This window comes from Echinops telfairi, unplaced genomic scaffold (genome assembly GCF_000313985.2).
Source record: "Echinops telfairi isolate 266 unplaced genomic scaffold, ASM31398v2 ScPeMD7_3533;HRSCAF=4204_1, whole genome shotgun sequence".
Taxonomy (NCBI): domain Eukaryota; kingdom Metazoa; phylum Chordata; class Mammalia; order Afrosoricida; family Tenrecidae; genus Echinops; species Echinops telfairi.
The window spans coordinates 21,617,003-21,638,015 of record NW_022107432.1 but is presented as its reverse complement, the minus strand read 5'-3'; the positions used below and the strand labels follow the sequence as shown (position 1 = coordinate 21,638,015).

The window sequence follows — 21,013 nt, the reverse complement described above, 5'->3', positions numbered from 1 at the left end:
TAGTTAGTTCAAGGACTGTTAAACACAAGCTTTTTACTGTGTGAGTTTACACAACTGTACTGTTCATGCAGTAGATGTTCAAAGATGTGTTCCAGCCTTATGTTCTGCATGGGGTCCCCCTTAAGAGAATTGTAGTCTAGTGGATGAGTTACACATTTAAATAAGTCCTTGTCAGAACCTTGGAGTTATATGACAGCACTAGGACACATTTCATGGTCTAGACCAGAAGCAGTCCCCGTATGAGTGCCCTGTCACATCAGCACAAGATTCTTGGGCATAAACATAAAATAATATTGTCACATGTTGCTATATCTTGTAATGTTTCATACATTGGAATTTTTGCCTGTGTAAATTTCTTTTCCCTCTTAGTTCTTAGGATATTATTTTGATACCATTACTCTGGAAACACCTATCTCACCTCATATTGATTGTTTTGTGTAACCCGTCTTATGTGCCATAGGATATTATTTTGATACCATTACTCTGGAAACACCTATCTCACCTCATATTGATTGTTTTGTGTAACCCATCTTATGTGCCATAGATTGATATTTTTGTTGATTTGAAAGACTTTGAGTGGGGATGTTGCCACCCCCAACCCCCCCTTCACTTGGGTTCTAAAGATGAGTTCGTTATGTGAAAATTGGTGTTAAGTTGGAGATGGAGGATGACCACATCATCACATAGCTGCCAAACCTTGGGAATTGTGGTCCAGCTAAGTTGACCATCAGCAATGTTATTCTTCCTGCAGACCTTGTGCATGTTACTGCCCGGTGCACATTGTTAAAATGCAAAATAACCAGGCATTTTTGACTTGTATTTTGTAAATGTGACATGTTGGATAACGAGATGGTCGATATGGTAAAAGTAGTTAAATTAATCTTTTCAGTTTGATTTTATATCATTTGCAGATTTCCTCTCCCATTTTATCAGAAAAAGTTTGTTGCACTTTATTATGGGAACTTAAAACGAGTAAGTAGAGTAGGAAAATGAACTCATCTGTTTGGCACATGGCTGTAGCAGTTCAACCTCCTGAAGTATGGCCATTCTGAAGCTGTATTGGTTCTCGGATTAAAGTGTTGTGTCCTTTTTAGATTTCAGACGCTGAACTTCAGGAAGTTGTAAAAGTCGGTCAGGCAAGTGAAATTGCCCGTCAAACTGCTGAGGAATCTGGCATCACCAACTCTGCTTCCAGCACACTCCTGTCTGAGTACAGCGTTACCAACAACAGCATCGCTCTGAGGACACCACGGACGCCCGCCTCCCAGGACAGGATTCTGCAGGTAAGCTGGCCACTAGGTAGTACTCCACACTGGATTCGTTTTTTGGCCCTTGAAAGTGTTCTGAAGGAGAGCACTTGTGATCTGGGGTGAATGTTTTGGAACTGAGTCTTGAACATATAAATTAGAGTGATTTTCATTCAGTGCAGACTACCAGTGTATACTTTCTCAGTGATTTACTTTACCTCCAGGTTGGCCTCACTCTCCCTTTCCAGAGCAGACGCTCGCCCCTGCTGTTTTTTCAACTCGGTGGTGCTGGGGGTTTGCTACCTACACTGCAATAAAACAGATGTTGCAGTAGAACAAGTCACCAATGCTTTGTGTTCTCAATGCTTGTACCAGTTAGGCTTGCACTTTGACATTGTCTAATAAGTGTGCAATCACATTATAGAAGAGATGGGGTATTGTGAGAATGACTGAACTCTCACAGAAACACAGGAAGAGCGAGCCATGCTGTCATACAAATGGCTCCAACCCTTGCTTGTTGCAGGCTCGCCATGAACCTTCTATTTGAAATAGCCATTATCTGCAAGCACAATAAAGCAAGGTATGCTGGCCATGCTAGTTTGCAAGTATACATTTGTAGAACTTGAACATTTTAGGTAAAATTAAAAGCTCCCTCACCCTTACCTTTTTGGGGAAAAGTTATATTGTAATATAAGTCAGGATTTAGTAGAAATCCGTTCGTGTTTTTAAAAATAGCTTTATTGAGGTATAATTCCTACAACATGGGATTCAGTCATTAAAATTGGACAGAAGTTGGTGGTCAAGCTGATGGCTGTAATACTGTTTAAGCTTACTTTTAGGTAAGAATCTGAGACCTTAGCCTTGTGAACCCTTGTTGCATGTTTGGCTCTGCCCTGTGTGATAGCGGTGATCCCTCCCGCTGCTGTTTTATGGAGAGCCGGGATAGGCATTTTGCTGTCATCTCTGGGCCTCCTTTGAGCTGGGTAGGACCGTCCTGGGGTGCATCAAGGGAGCAGAACCCTATGACCATTATAGATCAGGGATTTATCATAGGACTTGGGCGGTATCCAACTGTGGGGAGAAGTAAGGTCTGAAGAGGAGAGTTGAAGGATCAGAGAAATGCCATTAGATGGGCCCAGTGTGACTGAATGAGGCAGAGCTTGCCAGGCAGCAGGGAGGCTGGTAGGAAAGCCTCTGGTGGGTTCTTGGTGCTTTGTGGCTCCCATTTTCTGTGAGTCTGACAGAAGTCTGGTGATGGGCCTAGGGTGGCTGTTGGTCCCCAGGGCTGACCGTTAGTGTGGAGAAGTAGACATGGAACCGGGAAGTGGTACCAAGATACACTGAAACGTGGCGACACCTCCATGTGTTTTTCAGTGTGTCGAACAAATGACACGCTTCAGGACGTAATGGTTGTTGCTTCACTGCTGCCTCACAAATCTTGTGTAGTTTCATTTTAAGAGAAGGGAATTTTTCCACTGTAACAGCATGACAGTGAAACAACTGCCACCTGGTAGATGGCTCTCAGGTGCCCCAGCATTGTACTGGCCAATCATGTACTGGGTCCCTCTCCTTCCCCCGACCATTTTTTGATACTTTCAGTACAGTGTATGTTAGAGCTTTGGCTACTTGTAAAGTTGGTGTATATGGTTTGGCATATCACATCCACACTTGAGGGGGTATATGCTTTACCATTTAATCCTTTTCTTATAAGTTCTAAGCCTGTGGGATTTAAGTTCTTTCTGAGAAACACTTTGTATTTGGTAAGGCCCCCAAACCACCCATCAACCTTTGAGTTTTCCATGGAAGAGACACACCTAATGGAATAAGCCTTGCTTTGGTTCTCTCCCTTCCATCCCCAAACCTAGTGGCTTAACACGCCTGTTCATTACATTCACGGTGTCTGTGGGTCCAGGATAACGGATGTCTCTGCTTAGTAGTGTATGGGACCTCAGCTATGAAGACTTTTTTCACGTAACCCTGAAAGCCAAGGCTGCATCACCTCTTCATTCTCTTAGTTAGAAATGAGTCACAAGCCTACGCATGTTCAAAGGAAGGGGATGTGGCTGCCTGCTCTTGATGGAAGGAGTATCAAGGTTAGAGTGCAAGAAGAGTGTGTGCGCTGAGAGGCAGTATTGTCACCCCAGTTGAAAATAGTCTGGTGGCCTGTAGCTGGGAATTGAGACTTAGAGGTGCAGTGAAGGCAGTGAGAAGCAGGGCCGTAGCAGAGTGACCAGAGAGAGGATGATGAGGCCTGCTTGAAGAAGTCAGACCAGACTCGATGAGAAGATGTGTCCCCTCAAGTTGTTTTCTTACGAGAGGTGGGTGGGCCAGCTGCTTATAGACCTAACACCCCAGGAGAAGACACTGCAGCCCACAGAAGTGAATGCAGACTGGTGACAGGATTGTTTAGTGTGGAAGCCAGAATGAAACCCAGATGTTCTGACAGCTTGAATTCACACTGGGAGATTAGTTCTTTATGCTTATAAAGAAGGAGGCATGGCATAAGTAATAAAAGAAGCTTTTAGGTGCAGGCAATTTCGTATGTAAGGCCACAGAGTATACCTTTGCATATAACACTCGATAAGACTTCTGAGGGGGTTGGTATTTAAGGTGATGAGGAAGTATTGACTTCTATGACCTGTGAGTAATTTTCTTTTGAGAAAATGCATATGAAGTCTGCCTGCTTGAAGTTTTTATAGTGGATTCTGCTGTCCTTTTGAACTGCTAACCATGCTATTTTACCTTCTTTCTCACCAGGAAGCCCAGAATCTCATGGCCCTCACCAATGTGGACACACCATTAAAAGGTGGCCTCAATACCCCTTTGCATGAGAGCGACTTCTCAGGTGTGACTCCACAGCGACAGGTTGTACAGACACCAAACACTGTTCTCTCTACCCCGTTCAGGTATGGTGAATAAACTTTCAGAGTTTGTGCCTTAGCAAAATTTGAATCCAAGGATCTGAGTATCATGTTTGCTGAAATAGTATTGACAGAGAAAGGAAATCTGTGTTTCACTCGCCTCTTTGATTTCTTCTGACTCAGGTGTCAGTAACAGAACACTGTCTGTTAGTCTTGTAATTGTTAAATACTGCATGATGCTGATGGCAGAACATTTTTATCCAAAGCTTCTGATGTTACCACCTCGTTTTTGAGTATTTTTTTGCCTGGAAAGACCAGATTGACCCATTGTTAATCATCATTTTATGACTCTTATAAAATGACAACTCTTAACACATGTATTCCTATTATATTTTCACCAGCTTTTATGGAGAATCTAACATTCAGAAAAGTTTGTTAGAACGGTAAAGTGAACATCCACATAGCCATTTGGCTTTTTTCCTTTTCAAATATGTCTTATTTTTGTAATGCATCTTATTCTTTATTAGGTATTAGTCTGTTTTACACTTTAACATGCATAATATTAACTACAAGTCCGTATTTGTTTACAAGGTTTTGTTTTGTTTTAAGCTACTGCTTTTAAGAAGAATTGGATCTATAGATAACGATAAAAGCAAGTTGTGTTAAAGTGGAATTGGAACTAAGGGTCAGAGCTATTTCTGGTTTGCTTTCATTCCGGATGGTTTAGGAGTATGTCCTTTATTGTTCAGTAGAGCATGTTATATCTTCAAAACACAAGTTGTGTAGTATGGGAAGCATCTCAGACTCTTACAGTTCACCATGGCAGCAGAATCAAGATGCTTTGGCAACCAGATCCTTACACAACATCTAGTATGTATGCAAGGCTTGTAAGAGAGCTGTGTTAGGCAGGGTTCTCTAGAGAAACAAAACCAGGGCATATGTGTGTGTGTGTGTGTGTGTATATATATATATATGTATATATATTTGTTTATATAGCGAGAAGGAATGCAACAGCTAATTACAGCAGTACAGAAGGCTCAGTTCGACTCACTTTTGTGGAACAGATATATTGAAGGTCCTTGAAGGACACATGCCAGCTGCTGTCCAGTTCAAGGAAGCACAGCAGAATCTGCCCTCAGGCAAGCAGACAGCAGGGTGGGGCAGCAACAGCAGGAAGGTGAGAAGTAAAGTGTAGCAGAGGCCAGTAGTTGCAAAGTGAAGCAGATCCAGATGGAGTCTTTTTAAAAAATCATTTTATTAGGGGCTCATACAACTCTTATCACACCAGATGGAGTCTTAAATTCTAGTGATGCTCAGCAAGGTGACACAGTGCCCGGATAGGCTCGATCCCAGGGTTGGTTCGGTCCACAGGCAGTGCAGCATATGGTTGAGGCAAAGGACTAGCTCCAGGAGCAGCACCTAATTATCATAGTCTAACTCTTTTAGACATTAATGAAATCATACTTACACTTAACATCATGTAGCTAGCATGTGTATAAATGAAGACACACTGAACCTATTTGTATCTGGTATATTACACATGAACAACTGAAAGATATTCAACAAGCACATAGAAGAAATACTAAAAATCACAAGCCCCACCTTTGCAATTGGTCACAACCCATTTTGTATTTCCTTTGCCTTCAGCTGGTCATGGTTCTTTGCCTGGTGGGGTGATCCAGACCTTCATTCTGACGGGTCTGAGTCATTAGATATCCTGTCAGGATTGGGTTGCTGTAGTTTACCATTTACTGTAATCACAGGGCATGTAGCACTAAGAGATGGCCTATGGGATCTCCTGGAGTCTAGACATATTCTTCCTTTACCTCCATTATGGAGCACCAGTCCAATCCAATTTCCCCGTTGGTAATCAGGATCAGTCACTCCATTCAGTGAAGGGACACCCTTTACTTGTTTATCCAAAGGCACGAGGAGGACAAAGTGGCCAGGGGGCATTCTTAACCAATTCAGTGGAATTGGTGTTGTGTTTCCAGATGGAAGTGTTCTTTCCTTTGGAACTAGGATCTCCAGGCCTGAAGGGCTTAGGGTTGCTGGGACAGGAAGCAAAAAGGCTACAAGTGGATCACTAGGAGTAATAGTGAGTGGTGCCATCTGGCTTCCACTCCTTGTTTCCTGGACCCATGAATCCAGCTATTAGGAGATAAGAGACACAGCACCATATATTGGCCACTGGTTTAGAGCATACAGCCTCCTGGAGACTATTGTTCCAGCCCTGAAAGATTGCCACCTACCTGGCGCTGTAATTGGTGTCTTTAGAAGGCCATTCTGTCGTCGAATCAAGCCAGCTGTTTCAGGATGATGAACATGGTACGACCAGTAGATTCCATGGGCATGGGCTTATTGCTACACTGCATTTGCTGCGAAGTGAGTTCCTTGAGCTGCAACAACGCTGTGTAGGATGCTGTGTTAGGCCAGGTGACTAGAGAAACAAATCCAGAGACAGTCATATGTGTAAGACAGAGCTTTATATCAAAGAGCAATTGTATATTGAGAAAACATCCCAGCCTAGTCCAGATGAAGTTCATAAGTCTGATGTTAGCCCACATGTCCAATTTAGTTCATAAAGTCCTCTTTAGACTCACACAGCACATAAAATGATGACAAATGCAGGAAGATCACAGGCCGGTGGCTGCAAAGTCTTGCAGATCCATTGCTGGTAGAAGCATACCAGTGCTGGCACAGGTCTCCATATGGTTCCTTCAGCTCTCTCAGTGTGGCTCCTCAATAGGAAGAGGGTGTTCCCAGGATCCTCTTGAGAAGGCCATGCTCACAAGGAGGCATCATTAGGCCGTGACCTGATTGACAAGCTATACTCCACCCCTTCGCTCTTAAAAAAAAAAAAAAAGAATAATCATTAATTATTTTCTTGTTTTGATTTTTTAAAAATCTTTTTATTGGGGGCTTGTACAGCTCTTAATCACAATCTGTACATCCATCCATTGAGTCAAGCACATTTGTACCTTTGTTGCCATCATCATTTTCTTTCTACTTGAACCCTTGGTATCACCTCATTTTTCCCCTCCCTCATGAACCCTAGATAATTTATAAACTTATTTTTTCATGTCTTACACTGACCAATGTCTCCCTTCACCCACTTTTCTGTTGTCCGCCCCCCTGGGAAGAGGTTATATGTAGATCACTGTGATTGGTTCCCTTTTCTCCCTTCCCCTTCCCCTTACTCTCCTGGTATAGCTCCCCTTATTGGTCCTGAGGGGTTTATCTGTCCTGGATTCCCTGTGTTTCCAGCTCTTATCTGTACCCATGTACATGCTCTGGTCTAGCCAGATTTGTAAGGTAGAATTGGGGTCATGATAATGTGTGGTGAGGAAGCATTTAGGAACTAGAGGAAAGTTGTATATTTCATCATTGCTATAGTGCACCTTGACTGGTTCATCTCTTGTGAGCTATCATCTCTGTAAGGGAATGTCCAATTGTCTACACATGGGCTTTGGGACTCCATTCTGCCCTCCCCCTCATTCACATTGATATGATTTTTATTCTGGGTCTTAAGACCCCAGACACTTTATCTTTTAATAGCTGGGCGCCATCAGCTTTCTTCATCACATTTGCTTATGCACCCATTTTGTCTTCAGCGGTTGTGTCAGGAAAGTGAGCATCATGGAATTCCAGGTTATTAGAACAAAGTGTTCTTGTGTTGCGGGAGTATTTGAGTAGAGACCCAATGTCTGTCTGCTACCATAAAACTTAACCTATAAATATATGTACATAGTTCTATTTCCCTATCGTTAACATATAAATATATTTACATATGTACATGCCTGTATTTAGACCTCGATAAATACCCTAGTTGCCTCCTAGTTTTTCACTCTATTTCCTTTTACTTTCCTCTTGTCCCACTATTATGTTCAGCCTTCATTCGGGTTTCAGTAATTCCTCTTGGTTACATTGCCCTTGATCAAGTCCTACTAGGCATCCCACACCCTCTTAGCCATTGATTTTAGATCACTTATTGTTCCCTTGTCCCTGGGTTTGTTAACTCCCACTTCCTTTCCCCTGCCTCCCCTTCTCCTGTGTTCCCCCAGAACCGTCAGTTCCATCATTTTCTCTTCTGCATTGTGTATCCTGCCTATCTTATCTAGATAGACATGCAGAGACAATAATAAGCACAAAAACAGAGTAAAACCAAACAAGAAAAGAAAACAAAACAATAAAAACTCCCAAAGACAAGAAAAAGAAAAACCTATAAATAGTTTATAGGTCTGTTTTTTGACCTTTTAGGAGTGTTTTCCAGTTCAGTCTGATGGATTGCCACGCTCTGTCCCTGAACTCTATTTTTGGTATTCCCCAGGGACTTCATTGCTCTCCTACTCTGTTACACGGTCTTAGCATTTCACCCTGATGTGGTGCACCCCTTCACTCTTAATACCCTCAAGTTGACACGAGATTATGTAACTACCACAGATGCCATGCTAGTGGATGAGGCATTCTGTAAGTCCACAAATGGTAGTTTTGGCAGAAGGCATTGCGTGCAGGGAAGGCAAATTCATATTCAGAGTAAGTGTGTATTCCAGTAAGAACAAAATGCTGTTCCCTCTGATGGAAGTAGTCCTATGTAATCAACCTGCCACCAGGTTGCTGGTTCTCCAAGGAATGGTCCCATATATTGGACTCAATGTTGGTCTCTGCTGCTGGCAGATGGGGCATTCAGTGTGGCCAGGTCAGTCTTGGTGAGTGGAAGTTCATGTTGCTGTGCCCATGCATAACCTCCATCCCTGCCACCATGTGCCCTTTGTTCATGTGTCCATTGGGCAGTGACAGGAGCAGTGGAGGAAAAGGGGGGCTAGTCTCCACAGGCCATGCCATCTTATCCACTCTGTTGTTAAAGTCCTCCTCTTCAGAGGTAACCCTTTGGTGAGCGTTCACACGAGACACGATTACTTTCTTGGCCCATTCAGACAGGTCTCTCCACATACCTCTTCTCCAAACTTTCTTGTCACCTATTTTCCAATCATGCTCCTTCAAAGTCCTTGACCGTCCAGCCAAACCATCAGCCATAGTCCGTGAATCAGTATACAGTTGCACGCTTGCCCATTTTTCCTTCCAGGCAAACTGAACAACCAGGTGCACTGCTCAAGGTTCTGCCCATTGAGTATTTCGCTTCACCACTGTCCTTCAGGGAGATCCCAGAAAGGGGCTGTAGTGCTGCTGCTGTCCACTTACAAGTGGCACCTCCACGGTTTGCCATCCGTAAATCAAGCATGAATTTTCTGTTCCTTTGTCAACTCATCATAAGGAACTCCCCAGGAGGCCATAGGTACAGACTGGGAGAATAAAGGTACTGTAACAGGAATGGAGGCTGTGGCATTTGGGCCTCTGTGTACCTTCAGGTCCTGCTCTAGCCCAGTCTCCTATATACCACCTGGCATTTGATGATGGAGTGTTGTTGTGCACGTCCGACTTTATGACCCAGGTCATGATGGGCAGCTCAGACCTCCTAGTGACTTGGTGGCCTGTGGTGAGGCCTTCAGTCTCCAGTAAGGCCCTGTAACAGGCCAACAGCTGTTTTTCAAAAGGGGAGTAGTCTGCAGATGATGGCAGAACTTTACTCCAAATTCCCAAGGGTCAAGGCTGTATTTTGCCAATAAGGGCCTGCCAAAGACTCCACACTGCATCTCTATCTGGGACTGACACCTTTCTAGCACCATTGGGTCAGCTGGATCATATGGCCCCAGTGGCAAAGCAGCTTGCACGGCAGCGTGAACCTGTTGCAGAGCCTTTTCTTGTTCTGGGCCCCACTCAAAAACTGGCAGCCTTTCACGTCACTTGATAAATACGTTAGAGTACCATACTCGAATGAGGGATATGTTGCCTCCAAGATCTGAAGAAGCCCAGTAGGCGTTATGCCTCCTGTTTAGTTGTTGGGTGCGTGGGGGCAGATGGCAATAGCTTATCCTTCACTTTAGTAGGAATATCTCGACATGCCCCACACCACTGGACTGTAGAAATTTTACTGAGATGGAGGCTGCCTGAGTCTTCGTTGGTGTGATTTCTCACCCTCTTGCCTACAGATGTGCCAATGAATCTAGAGCAGTGGATCTCAACCTGTGAGTTGCGACCCCTTTGGGGGTTGAACGACCCTTTCACAGGGGTCGCCCAATTTATAAAAGTAGCAAAATTATAGTTATGAAGGAGCAATGAAAATAATTTTATGGTTGGGGAGTCACCACAACATGAGGAACTGTATTAAAGGGTCACGGCATTCGGAGGGTTGAGAACCACTGATTTTGATACATTTTCCTTAATGGGTTCAATCAACATGATGTCATCAGTATAATGGATCTGTGTGACATCAAGGTCCCTTCAGACTAAATTATGGCACAGGGCGGAAGAGTCGACGTGTACCCATGGGGAGAGTTGTGAAAGTGTATTGTTGCCCCTGCCAGCTGAAGGCAAACTGATTCTGGTGGTCCTTCAAAATTGGTATTGAGAAGACGACATCGGCCAGATTGGTAACTGCATACCAAGTACTAGGAAAAGTGTTAATTTGCTCAAGCAATGAAACCACATCTGGAATGGTAGCTGAAATTGAGAGCCCCCACCTGGCTAAGTTTACGATAATACACTGTCATTCTCTTAAGATCCATCTGTTTTTTGTACAGGCCAAATAGGTGAGTTAAACGAGGATGTGGTAGGAATCATCACCCCTGCATCCTTCAAGTCTTATGGTGGCACTGATCTCTGCAATCCCTCCAGGAATGCCATATTGCTTTTGGTTTACTATTTTCCTAGGCAATGGCAGTTCTAATGGTGTCCATTTGGCCTTTCCTAACATTATAGCCCTTATTCCACATTTTAGGGATCCATTATGGGGGTTCTACCAGTTGCTAAGTATGTCTATTCCAATGGTGCATTCTGGATCTGGGGAACTAAGGACAGGATGGGTTTGGGGGCCCACTGGATCCATGGTGAGGCGTACCTGAGCTAAAACTCCATTAATAACTTGACCTCCATATGCCCATGACTGGTGGGCCTTCGAAACATTTTGGTTCTCCTGAAATTAGTGTCAGTTCCGAGCCAGTGTCCAGTAATCCACGAAAAGTTTGATTATTTCCTCCAATGGGCACTCACTCTTGTGAAAGGCCACAGGTCCCTTTGGGGAAGGCTAGAAGAAAGACTAACAACAGTATAAACCTTTGTTGATATAGCAGGGTCCTTCTTCAGAGGGACCTGGCCTTCCCCTCATTTAAGGGGTTGTTGGTTTGCAAACTGCATCAAGGCAAGGAATTGATTGGGGGGTCGTGACTCTATTCTGGTGATTTGAGTTAACTGCTCTTCACCTGATCTCACATTTTTCTGCTTGTATAGATCACATAGCTATTGTGACTAAGTAGTCAGTGCCATAACTTCACATGAGACAGGTTGCTCTAATTACGGAAACCTTGCTGTCCATTATGATAACCATGCTCACCCTGTCTCTGCTGATTCAGTGCTACCCCTGGCCCCTACCACTATGGGGCCCAATCAGCCCCATTGTCAAATGTTGTAGTTTAATTAGGGCAGTTCCCACTGTTAATCCTGGTTTACATAAAATAATAATCACAGGAGTTTTCAGAAGTGCTGGCTCCCCTTCAACTTGTTCCCTATGGTTTTGGGTGGAAGGTATGTCCTCAGGGCCACTCGTTTTGTGCGTCTATGGGATTATTCTGTTAGATCCATTCTAACAAACCAATTCCGTAAGCTTTTGGATGTCATAATCTACAGTGTACCAAGGTAGGTCAGGTACCTCAAGTTGGTCTAATGCTGGCTGTCTGTCAGCCCATGCTTCAGTGAACCAACCAAATAAACTTTTAACCTCTTTTGCTGAGACACTGAAAGAAGAATCAGTGCTTAGGGGGCGCATGTCAAAGAACTCCGGCTGGTTTAGGGTTACATTCCTTGCACTGGTATCATACCGTTAGTAACCATTCCCATGCATATTCCCCAGGTTGCCGTTTGTACATATTGGAAACTCGAGCAGGTCTTTATGAGTATAGTTCATTTCTTCCTGAGTTACCATCTGTAACTCATCTTTTTTTTTTTTTGTAACTCATCTTTAGGAACTTTCTGAGACTTAGTTCTACTTACAGTTCTAGAGGAAATACCTGGTGGTGGGGGTGTTTTCTGGGGGATCTCAGCAATATCTGGTAAGGCATCTCCCTTAGACAATGCTACAGATGCAGCCCCACCTGGCATTTCAGCTTGAGCAGTTTGGTTAATATGCACAGGTGTGAGTTGTTTTACCGATAGTGGATTAATCCCCTCGGGTGGGAGGGGTGGATGTCTTGACTGCGGTGGCTCAGTCAACTCTAGGACCTCAATATCCTCCTCCTCTGGATCATCGGCCCATACAGACCCGTCCCATGTTTCAGGGTCCATTTCTTTTCTTACTGCCTTTACTGTAATATCAGACACTGTTCTAGGCCCACAGTTCAGCTGATGCTATAATTCAGGTACTTGTATGATTAGACTGGATTTGTTTTTCAGCAATGTCTCTAGAAGAGAGAAGGTGCTCTTTAACACATGCAGAAGCTTTAAGGTTTTTTCTTTGGCATTTGAGATATGGTTCTGAGATGATCCCTTTCCTTGATCACATGTCTATTATAAGGAGGACCAGCCAACCAGCTTCCCTATACTTCTCATCCTGACAAAACTGCTGGAAAAAAAATCAAATACATGATCATCAAGAGCCTCTCCTCACCAGCACTGCATCTATTGGTGCTGATGTCGTGGATAACAGCTTTCGCCACTTCACACCGTGGATGAACACCACCCTCTCTAGTAATAGTGACAGACTTATCCATGCTTTTACGGGTAGAGGCAGCATTCTCAGTACTGTTAGGCCTAATCAGGCCAGAGAGCCAAATTCAGGAAACCCATATTTATGATCTTGTTCCTTTAGAACCACTCCTGGTATCAATTGTGTTTGGCAGGGTTCTCTAGAGAAACAAAACCGGAACACTTAAATATATAAGGACAGGCTTATACAGTGAGAAGGAATACTACAGCCCGCCCAGCAGTATAGAGGGCTCAGCTGAACTCACTTTGGTGGAACCAGGGAGAAGGAAGAAGCAGCTGGCTTTGCAGAGCCATTTATCTTGATTGGTTGCCCTCCAGTCAAGCTACAACCTGATTAAACAGTCCACATGTTCCTGGAGAAGCCCAGTTGGCACAATAAACCTAACTATCATAAGAGCCTAATTTCTTCTTTCCCTGTCTGTGTATGTCTTGTTTCTCAGCTAGCTTGTAAGCTCCTTAAGGGCAGGGACCCTGTCTTATACAATAACATCTCCCCTATCTCTCGCCTTGTCTGGCAGCTCCACCTTCCTGGTCCACAGCCAGGAAACAAGAAGTAAGATTAGAAAGCACAAAGTCTTTTAACACTTAAAATATAAGTTGGAAAGTCTACAGACTATCCCTAGGAGATTCTCTGAATATATTCACATTTAAATCTGATTCTGAAAGCTTGGTTTTGGTTTCTGAACAAAATATAAAGGGACCAACTACTTAAAATGTGCACAACGCTGATAATCAGTCGCTTGGTAGCCAGGAAGGAGGAGAACAGTGATGAAGACTTGAACTCCAATCAAGCATCTGGGTCACTGCGTGTGACGTCACACCTCCTTTCACGCTGAAATAGCGGATATACTCTCAGCCTCCCTGACGCATCAAGAGAGTTTGAAGTGACGTTTGGCGGTCCTAGATTAGGGAGGTAGTGCACGTTGTAACAGCTTTACTTGACGTTCATTAAGACAAAAGAACTTTGTTTGCAGGGTGAAGGCCCAATTAGCTGCACTAAACCTTTATTTTAACCCAGAGAGCTAACTTAAAACCAAGTAGAGAAACAAAATGTCTGGAATCTCTTTTTTTATCCTGTGAAATATGTGAAAAACATTTGAAAGTACAATTTAAAAATATGTAAGTGGCACTCTAAAAAAATTAAGTGGCTTTTCTGTTTCTCCAGGACTCCTTCTCATGGACCCGAAGGGCTTACTCCAAGGAGTGGGACCACTCCCAAGCCAGTTACCAACTCCACCCCGGGAAGAACTCCCCTGCGAGACAAGTTAAACATCAATCCTGAGGATGGCATGGCAGACTACAGTGATCCCTCCTACGTGAAGCAGATGGTGAGTGTCAGTTCTCTCTTCAGTTCTGCTGCAGACTTTGTGATTGTTTTTGTGTGTGTGCCCTTTTTTTATTGTGACAACATACACTGCAAACATGTTCCAGCATTTATTTAATTTCTTTTTATAATTTCTCTCTGGATAATTCCTACTTACGCATATGGGGTTTGGAAAGTGCTTTAAAAAGTTCATGGAAAAATGGAATTAGAAGAAAATAAAAATTTCCCACAAACTTTTTGAAACCTCTGCTTCCATCTTTTCCCGGATTTTTCTTTCTTTCTCCATGTCATAACTAAGGCGGTTAGTGGGAAGTCATTGTCTGTTGAGTTCATTAACAGGGCCTCTTCAGGGATAGTCTCTGTTCATTCTTTTTTCCTGTGATTGGCCCATACCTTTAGTTTCTCTGTAAAGTTTTTGTTGTGAACTGATCATGCTGAATGCTCATGGCAGCTCTGAAAATAGGTCTCCTCTTCAGGGATTACTGCTGCTGTTCATTGCAGGCTGCCTTTGCTCATTTGTGTAGGGGTTCTTCTCTTTTGGTGAAGACTGTATTACTCTTCACAGAGGTTTCCATGGGTGAAAGAGTGGCCAGCCTATGCGCAGATCCCTTGTTAAACCACCAGACAGACAGAACACAAACCCTGATTTTTGGAGGGCACGACCATGATTGCCTTCCCAGCACCAGCAAGCTGCAACAGGAGTGTGGCTGCCAACCCCATGGTTACATTCCCCACATTTACCAGCTTCTCCTTCGACAGCCACTGCCCTTCCTTCAGGTGCTCATCTAGGCCCTGAGTGCTGTCAGAGTTGATTCTGCCAGCTCCTGCCAGCTCCTGTGTTGTGGTGGTGGAGGGACTGTCCCAGGTCACTTTCCATACTCTGCAAATCTGTATGTACCTATACAATGTGCTTCATGTGTACATATACTTGTAAATCTCTCTGGGGTGCTAAATTAAATTTTTTCACTTGTCAGTACATGCAACAAAACTTTTAACACTGTGACCAGTCACGTGTACTCATGTTCTCGTCTGTCACGAGGTCACTTGTGGAGGCACCGACAGTTGTTGCAGGTTTGTAAGTCCAGAAGCCACGCAGTTTCTTACAGGAACCAGCTACATGGGAAGGCTTTGCCTGAAATAGCCTGTCAGCAAAATGATAAGAATCTGTACAACTATGTACACCAGTAAAAGAAAATGATTTGTAAGGCTTAATGCAGGGGTTAATCTTTTGGACTCATAAATACACTTTTTTATATTCTTAATATGTTTGCCTGTATTGATGGTGCTCATAATAATGCTCCTTGTGTTCCAAGACTTTAGTTTTTCTTTCATTTAGTATACTTTCTTGTGATATATTGTCCTTTTTTCTATTCTAAATAGATGTTTTGTGAGTTAGGTTTTGAGCCTTAAAAGTCTGTTAGTGTTCAGCCTTGAAGAGAGCAGCCTCAAAGTCAAGTTAGTTTGGTGTTCATACTGACCTCAAGGAAATTTCAATTTGTATAATTTGCAAGGTGATATAGAAAGTCAGTATTTCCAAGTTCCAGTTTTTGCTTCTGCCTAAGTTACTGTTTTTGTTACTTCATTACTGGGCTTTATTATCTGATGCCAGGAAGTCATTGTGAATTTTTTGTAATAAGTTGCAATAATATTGGACAGGTTTTCATTTATAAGTTGTGCTCTTCTAGCTCTGTGTATAGATTTGTTCTCTTTATTTCTTAATGCCAACTCTGAATGACTGCTTAAGAATTAGACCTGTTAAGACTGATTCAAAGCATGGGTCTGGCTATATGAGGGTCCAAAGTTGAGTAAAGACGTGTTGGTTTTAGAGATTATTCTCTGGGAAATTGGCAGTATTAAGCCGAGTCCAAAAATAACTTGTTGCCATACGCATAAGTCTTGAATAAAGCCAGCAGACCGAACGCAGTCACAGGTGTTGGGTAAGATCCAGGACCGCCGTCGCTGAAGGAGGTGTACGCTGAAGATGTCCTGGCCTGCCCTGGCGGAGGACAGTGAATAAACTTGGAGCATGGTTGGGCACCGCACTGATCTGCCGCTGACCAGCGTCTGTGTAACGGAGGCAGGAGGGCCGAGCCAGTGGGAGCTGTAGACTCAGTTTTCTTTGTTCTGTGGATATTTTAGTATTTCCATTTGAACCCCCACACTTAGAAATTAAAGCATATTTCAGATTAGGTTTTGTTAGTCCGCGTGTAGTAACCCACTACAATTAGCCCCGGTGTAACCATAATGTTTGTATTAAGTATAGCCATTTGGCAGTGTAACCATACTGTTACATTGTTAATTAGCCTGAGGATAGCCATTCGTACTGACCCAAGTGTGGCCATTTTGCAACTACTGTTATTCCTTCTGTAAGTGCTGTTGCCAGTTATTTTTGAAATTTCTGATGTTGCTTGCAAAGCTCCATTTTAAATCATGTTCCTGGGGGCTCTTACAGCCCTGATTTCAATCCATCCACACATCCATCCATCGTGTCCGGCACATTTGTACATGTGTTGCCATCATCATTTTTCAAAGCATTTTCTTTCTACTTGAGCCCTTGGAGTCAGCTTCTCATTTTTCCTCCTGCTCCATTTGATTTTATGCTATTTTGGTTGTGTGAGCATAAAGGTTCATTTAGAATGATTTAGCTTATAGAAAATAGGCCTTTATATTTATTATATGCCTTCCTTCAAGTTTGATATGGGAACCATAGCCTTTTCTTTTCTTTTTAAAAATCATTTTAGTAGGGGCTCGTACAACTCTTATCATAATCCATACATACATCCACTGTGTCAAGCACATTTGTACATTTGTTGCCCTCATCCTTCCCAAAACATTTGCTTTCTACTTGAGCCCTTGCTATCAGCTCCTCATTTTTTCCCTCCCTCCCCATCCCCACTCCATTTTATTTTTATAAATACCCATTTTTCCATATATTATGACTCCACCTGCCCTTGTGCCTTGTTTATTCCACAGTATAAAAACTTTCTTCTTTGAGCATTTGGGGTTGAGGGAGAATTGGGCTCTAGCCTCCCCTTAACCCCCAGCTAATAAAGGCTTATTAACTTTAATTAAAGTTGTGCGGGAGTTAATTGATCTTGCTCCAGTACTACTAGGTTGGCCTTTTGAAATTTTCTCTTCTCTTTGGCTGCTAAATTTCACTTCTAAAATGTGTTCCTTCAAATGAAAGTACCGTGCATAAAGGACATGTTTCTACCAGCAGAGAGCAATTTCTAACCTTCTATGTGAGTGTCTTGTTATAGCTATACTGATTGTAAGTCAAAGGTTTTATCATTGTATTGAGGACTCTTACAGCTCTTATTACAACCCATACATCAGTTGTATCAGGCATAGTTGTGCATATGTTGCCATCATTCTTTTCTACTAGACAATTACTTTCTGTTGAGCCTTTGGTATCAGCTCCTCTTTTTCCCCCCTCCCTCGCCCTCATGACCCCTTGATAGATTATAAATTATTTTCATGTCTCACATTAACCACTGTCTCCCTTCCCCCATGGTTTCCGTTATTCTTCCCCCTGGAGGGATGTGTGTGGTTGTGTTAAGTCAAAGTTTTTGATTGGTCTCAATGTGGGACAGAAAGGGAGATGGAAATTAAGCAAAAAACTGGTTTCGGTACTGAAGTCAGGAATCATTTTCCTATGATTACTATCAGGCTGGTACTTTTCTAGAAATTCTTAGAGTACTGATGGAGTACTTAAGATGAATGACACAGAAAGGCTCCATTATTTTTACAGGAGCGAGAGTCCCGTGAACATCTCCGCTTAGGGTTGTTGGGCCTTCCTGCCCCTAAGAATGACTTTGAAATTGTTCTACCAGAAAATGCTGAGAAGGAGCTAGAAGACCGAGAAGTAGATGACACTTACGTGGAAGATGCTGCTGACGTGGACGCACGAAAACAGGTGAGACATTGTGCCAGAAGAGAGGCACTCAGGAGTCTGGGAGAATGAACGCCGGCCGATAGCAAGATGTCTGCTGACAAGTTTTCTCAGTGTCAAGAAAACATTTACCCTGGTAAATTATTGATGCAGTTCATAATACAGTCTCATGTAATCTTAACAATAAACTTAAAATATCGTGATAGCACTTATAAAATGTTATCTGTGTGTGGCAGTGTCTGTCAAATTCATCACGCCTATGTGAAATACATATATGTAGTCTTTAGAAAGGAGCCCTGGTGGGACAGTGGTTAAAGCACTCGTTTGGTTAGTGGAAGGTCAGTGGTTTGAGCCCACCATCTGCTTTGTGGGAGAAAGATGTGGCAGTTTGCTCTGCTCAGATTTAAAGCTTTGGAAATGGTACGAGGCCGTTCTGCTGCAGTGATTAGATGGAGCAGGCTTAGTCTTTTAGATAACGCTTTTACCATAGCCAGAACAAAGATATTATTGGTCATTTTAAAAACAAACGGATCTTATGGTGGATGAGTAAATGGATTTATGTCAGTATAAATGAATAAAACATTTGGAAACGTAGGGATTTGTCAGAATAAGATTAATAGTACCTTGTATGAATATATTTTTTATTTAATAACTTTCCCATTTGGACTTAACACCACCCTGGCTATGTAAATAGGATCAATATTAGCGCTATTTTATGAGGAAGTAAACGGGGAGATGAATTGAGTTGACTTCCCCGGTCTCCTGACTTGGCAGGTGCTGAGTTTGGAATTAGAACTGAGGTCCTTTGACCCTCTTCCCGTCCCACTGAAGTCTGTCAGGTCATGTTAAGAAGCTTTCACCTCGGGATTGTATCGGCATCAATGGGAAATCATGTTTTAGAGGGACGCCAGCGTGACTGTCTTTGCTGGGAAGGAACATAGGAGAGTCCTTCCCGTGGTTCTCTCAGCTACTTCGAGTTACAGTCACTCTCAGAAACGGAGTGACATGTTCGTGTGTTGTCCCACACAGTTCATCATTTTAAAATATGGAAACTACAACTTTATTAGCTGGCTTTTAAAATGGAGTCAGTAGCTTCTAGGATAAATGGGAAAGGCTCTACTGCAGGAGGGATAACTAAGAGTTTCCTTTAAGATTTTCATTTAGATAAGAAAAGAATGATTGTTAGCCCTGTCCACGTGAGTTTGGAGTATGCTCTAGGAGACATTGGGAGTGCTTAGTTTCTATTGTAATGAGAGAATGAATAAACTGGTTACCTTTTTTTAAGTCATGCAGGACTTTATTTTCAGTAATGCTTTCTTTATAATGTAAAATTCACCCCCACTTTTTTTGTCCCACCCGAAGAGTTCATCAGTATGAGCAGTAGAGCAAATTCTTTTTAATTTTGAAAAGAACATGCTGAAAATGATGAAGATTGCATCCATAGTATTAGTCCAATTTCTAAGAGGCAGAGAAGTCCTTAGGCAGCCGCAGCACTAGGTTAAGTAAAATTGCTTTACCTTCTAGAATTCATTAGTTAGTTTCTACTCTTTAAAAGGTTTGGATTAAAAAAAAAAAAAAAAAAAGACATGTTCCATCCAACAGAGGAAAAATTATTCTCAAGTGACATTGCCGGATGGCTCGCTGGATTTTTCTTCCTTTAAATCATTTTGAGTTATGCTCCCTCACTGGACTCTAGGATGCCTCACAAAGGCGAATAAAATGATCGTTGACTAGAGTATGATGTTGGGATATGATTAGTGATAGTTAAAGGCTGGTTCACATGTCACTGAACTTCGAGTGGGAATACTTGGGGTCTTCATAAACTCAGGCCATAAGGAGAGAGAACAGAAAACAGCTCAGAAACTCAGCTGCTCTCTGGGTACAGGAGAGCTAGTTCCCAGTTATGGTTCATGTATGTGGGGGCACAGTTATTCATATAGGGCTTTCGCCTAATCTTGACTTGGAGCCAGTGTTCAGTACAAGCTACAGGTGCATTCTCAGACCACAAGTCAGCACAGCATAAGGAGCTTCCTTCTGATCTCTATCCAAGAAATCTGGATGGTTAACTTTGTTGCCATTCTGCAGAGTTACACAGACTTCCATAGTTTCAGCATTTAAATGTACATGATCTGGTAGACCACAGTGTAAACGTTATTGAGATGTGTCAAATACTCCATAGCTGCAGTAATAGACGCAAAATCATTTTGTAGGCTATCCGAGATGCCGAGCGTGTCAAGGAAATGAAACGAATGCACAAAGCTGTCCAGAAAGATCTGCCAAGACCTTCAGAAGTAAGTACTAGGAAGTTTTAAAGTTTGCATGCGATTGATACTTTGTATGCCATCTATCGAAATTATGAAGTAAAATCCTATCCACTGTTTGGAATATAGGTGCCCTGATGGTGCTGTGGGTTTGGTGTTGGGCTGCTGACTGCTACTCTGGGAGAAAGATGAGGCTCACTTTCCCCATAAAACTTTACCATCTGGGAAACCCTATAGAGAGTCACTGCGAATCAGAATCAACTCCGTGACAAGGGCTGGGTGGGGTGGGTGGTGGATGGCACAGTAGACTGTTGGTTCAAAACCACCAGCTGCTCCATGAGAGAAAGAAGCGATGGCCTACTTTCGTAAAAGTTTATAACCTTGGACACCCTATGGGGCAGTTTAGTGTGTCCTACAAACTCACTGTGAGTTGGAATTGACTGAATGGTGGCTAATTTAGTTTTGGAATTACCGTATATACTTGTGTATAAGCCAAGTTTTTCAGCACGTTTAAAAAACAATCATTGGGGACTTTGTACAACTCTTATCACAATCCATACATACTTCCATTGTGTCAAGCACATTTATACATTTGTTGCCATCATCATTCT

The 21,013-nt window shown here is 42.7% G+C and overlaps 1 protein-coding gene across 1 annotated transcript in view; it reads left to right on the top strand.

Moving 5' to 3' along the window:
* Positions 1-21,013, top strand: part of CDC5L (cell division cycle 5 like) — a 50,089-nt gene that overhangs the window by 12,886 nt on the left and 16,190 nt on the right. Inside the window, exons 7-11 of the mRNA XM_030886907.2 lie at positions 1,095-1,283; positions 4,005-4,153; positions 14,091-14,253; positions 18,001-18,165; positions 20,352-20,432. Of these exons, the coding sequence (XP_030742767.2) occupies positions 1,095-1,283; positions 4,005-4,153; positions 14,091-14,253; positions 18,001-18,165; positions 20,352-20,432 (747 nt within the window). The remainder of the gene's footprint in view (positions 1-1,094; positions 1,284-4,004; positions 4,154-14,090; positions 14,254-18,000; positions 18,166-20,351; positions 20,433-21,013) is intronic.